Source organism: Protobothrops mucrosquamatus, unplaced genomic scaffold, assembly GCF_001527695.2.
Source record: "Protobothrops mucrosquamatus isolate PMUCROS unplaced genomic scaffold, P.Mucros_1.0 scaffold254, whole genome shotgun sequence".
In the NCBI taxonomy this organism is placed as follows: domain Eukaryota; kingdom Metazoa; phylum Chordata; class Lepidosauria; order Squamata; family Viperidae; genus Protobothrops; species Protobothrops mucrosquamatus.
Window position 1 is genome coordinate 668,714 of NW_015386602.1, and position 3,804 is coordinate 672,517.

The window sequence follows — 3,804 nt, forward strand, 5'->3', positions numbered from 1 at the left end:
ATGCACATTAGTAACACACCATGTGGCAGAAAGACTAGGACTACAAGAAGACCCCTTGGCGATTTATTTTATATTAAATCCCTAATGGCCTCTCCTTATCTTTGCAAAAATATGCACAGAAGTCCAGACTATGCAACCATTGAAGTGAATGGTTATTTATTTGCTAAACGAAAACTCTATGTTTAATGTTCCTTAGACAAAAGGTAGTCTGCAAAAGTCACATTCCTACAGCTCCATACATCATTTATTTTTCGTATCCTATGTCTTTGTAAGAAGCATCTGGAAAAGTTTTTTTACAAAGTTTGAAATGTATTCCATGTGTCATTACTAAAATATTAAAGAGTACCTTACTTTTATTGGATTTTCTAAATTGAAATTTAATTTCTATAATCAGCCTGAACATAGTCCATAAAGTAGCGTTAAGACTTTGTACAATTTAGATATTATTAAAACTCTTTGGCATGACTTTAACTGGGCAAAATGGTATATCATAGGGCAATAACTGTTGAACCAAGTTATCTCAAATGGGCTAATTTACAGAATACATCCATAATCCAGAACCCATGACTTGAAATTTGGCAAGTTTTGCAAATCATTTTAGGACATAAAACATATAAAACATTTTAGGACATAATACAAAATATTACATATAACATTTCATGTGGCCATCTCCTAATTTTTTATTCAACGTGAACTATTTTCAAGGCAGATACATCTCTGAATAGCTCTCTGAATTTTTAAGAACTTTTCCAATGAAGGCACTGGAAAAGGCAATATATTAGAAGCTCTGCCATTGTTGACAGCATTGAGGAATCTAGTCAATGGGTCACAGGTTGTGTCTAGCTGTGATCTAATACAAGGCTTCTCATGTGTTCAAAACTAAAAAAATAAACTCTTCTTATGTCCAGCTCAACTCCTGGTTATTTTATGTTCATAACAGTTTTCTTGTAGCAATTATCTTCTGCAGTGGTACTCAAGAACAGTTTTCCACCAGAGATTTACACTTCTACTTTTCAAAACATCCCATCAATATTAAACAGATATATTTGACAAATTTATATTTTGTAATGTTCCCCCCCCCACACCCAAAATTTAAAACCAAGCAGAATGGCAGATATCAACACTGCGGTTCAATCCATAAAGTTTAGCAACATGCCCAATAACAAATAATTTTAAATTCCAAAGAAATAAATATGCCAATCACAGTACGTGGTGCATATCTCTTAACCATGTAGCAAATACCATTATGATAAGTATGTATGCAAAAATAATCAATCACTGATGTCATGCATTTCTTTAATGGGAAAATTAGAAAAGCTGAAAATGTTATATATTATCTGGGTGAACACATAATCTTTTTCTTTTTTTTCAAACAATACTTGATCCATGTTTCCAATTATTTTTAAGCAACTATATTATGGTTATGTTGGCTCATTGATACCCATACCTTTCTCTGCTTAGTTGCCTTATAGAATGTGCCCCCAACAATTGAAGAATTATCTCGATGGCAGTTGCACTACTACTATAATCCTTCAACCTTGACAGCCATAGATAATGATAGAGAGACTACAGAGGGTGAGCAATTGTGTATTATAAAATTAAAACCTTGTTTTGCCAATGCTGTCAGCTCTAAAATGTCTGGATTAGTTTTTCTGATCCTTATTACTTTCAAAACTTTAATTGGAGATAATAGACGTTAATCTGGGACTTCTTACATGGAAACATGTAATGAGCCATGTCTCTTTGTAAGAGAGTTGCCCTTCTTTCATTACTATCTTGTTATATGTAGGTAGACATACACACAGAGAAAATGATAATAAGATGATAAATCCCAGTTATAAGTCACCCCCTATGGCAATGCTTCCCAAACCTAGGTAAACTACCCCAAATTAGATTAAACTGGTTTTTCTTTGGGTAAGGATGCATGAACCCATTATCTAATTTCTACACAGACGTTAAAGAAGGACTTTTTGATAAATGGTTTTGGATAATGAAGGCAAATGTTTAGGAATCACTGCTCTATGGATTTAGTTAGGAAATACACCTACCAAGCCTTAAGGGGCTTTCTGCAATCTAGGGTCTATGGTTTAGATAGAATGATTCAGACCTTGTGTTGTTTGACGATTGTTTGAGAATATATTTCAAATGTTCACATTGGAAAAAGCTATTCTAGAATATTGGCAACACACATTAAGTCAAAAGAAATCCATCAACAGTTTTAAAAAATCCATATAGCAATAAAAAAAATATAAGAATTACTCTTCAGGTAATTTCAGGCAAAAGCCTCCAGTTTCATTTTTCCTTACCTCTAAATTGATATATATGGTACTAACTGCTACTTTTATTTCTCCATCTGATACCTCTTTGAGATCCTTGACCAAAGCTTCCTCAATCCCCAGCTCTGTGGAAGAGATAGAAAATTATTCATTTTTTGCTTAAAAACATTTTTGCTAAGTATATGTTTGTCTGTGTGTATACACACATGCACAAGAGAAGGAGTAAGATTTCTAATTTTCTTCCCAGAAAACATGATACTTCAAAAGCCCTTTGACATCAACAAGATTCATCTATGCTTCTCAGATAAAACTAGATGACCAAAAGTATCTATCAATGCACACATAATAGGAATCTGTTGGAATATATTTCCTTTCAAGTCAAGAACAATTTCTGTAATATAAGGATTCTGATACAGAGGAATGAAGGAGGGGCAGCAGCTTTACAGGAACTTCACATTTACTCTGTAATCAGATCATATTTATTGCTTAATATTTTACTCAGACCTGTTTCGTGTAGAGATTCAGTGAATAACAACCCACTGCAGAGAGAACTACAGTAGCACTGGGGTGTACAGAGAAGATGGAGTCCATATTGTGTTTGCATTTCAGGACTTCTGAAACCTGGCTTTCAATATATTAAATATTTGATCTACTGTATATCTATATCTATACCAACTTCCAGATATTTCCCCAAAGTATTATCTTCTTGTCCATATATAGTGGAAACATTTTGATGCAATAAAAGAACAAAAGCTCTATTCTAAGCATTTTCAGAATTGCTGATTCAAAATGGCTGGTCCTGAGCCAACATAAAATAAGCCAAATATATGGAGACATATCTCACATCTTGTGTTGTTTAATTGTAGCCAAAATTTAGACTAGGAACTAAGCCAGCAATTACTACTCATTATTCAAATAAAGAATGCATTTAATAAGAAAGTGTCAGACAGCTCAAATAAAGAATAAAGGGAAAAATTAAGGCAATGCTGTACCATCAGCATGTAGCTGTGCTTCCTGAAGGAAGATGATAATGTCTTTTCGGGGTGAAAGTTCTGGGAATTTCTCCTCCAAACATGAAAGAACTTCTTCCTGTTCTTCAGGAACCTTGAGGGCATCTTCGTCCATGATTTTTGAGAGAATGCTCCCTGAAGTTTTTTTTTTAAAAGAAATTAGTCCATTAAAAAAGGCAACTATTACAATTAACTTATTAAATAATGTAAATGATTATTAAAGAAATAGCTATCATTTGTTTTCATTCTTGATTATTCCCAGTAGTTTCTGTCACATTTCTTCACATTAAATGTTTATATTTTTTTTAAATATCTTTTTCCTACAGATGATTTCTTACCACAAAGAAATCATTTGCTTTTAAATTGGAAAAATGTATCTTCACAGTCCAGGGAATACAGGTAGTCCTCGACTTACGATCATAGTTGAGCCCAAAATTTATTTGGCTAAGTGAGACATTTGTTAAGTGAGTTTTGCCCCATTTTATGACCTTTCTTGCCACAGTTGTTAAGTGAATCAC

At 33.3% G+C, this 3,804-nt stretch overlaps 1 protein-coding gene across 1 annotated transcript in view; it reads right to left on the bottom strand.

Moving 5' to 3' along the window:
* Nucleotides 1-3,401, bottom strand: part of PRUNE2 (prune homolog 2 with BCH domain) — a 69,340-nt gene extending 65,939 nt beyond the window's left edge. Inside the window, exons 1-2 of the mRNA XM_029283860.1 lie at nucleotides 3,269-3,401; nucleotides 2,307-2,401 (exon numbers count right to left, since the gene is read on the bottom strand). Of these exons, the coding sequence (XP_029139693.1) occupies nucleotides 2,307-2,401; nucleotides 3,269-3,401 (228 nt within the window). The remainder of the gene's footprint in view (nucleotides 1-2,306; nucleotides 2,402-3,268) is intronic.
* Nucleotides 3,402-3,804: the final 403 nt, after the last annotated feature.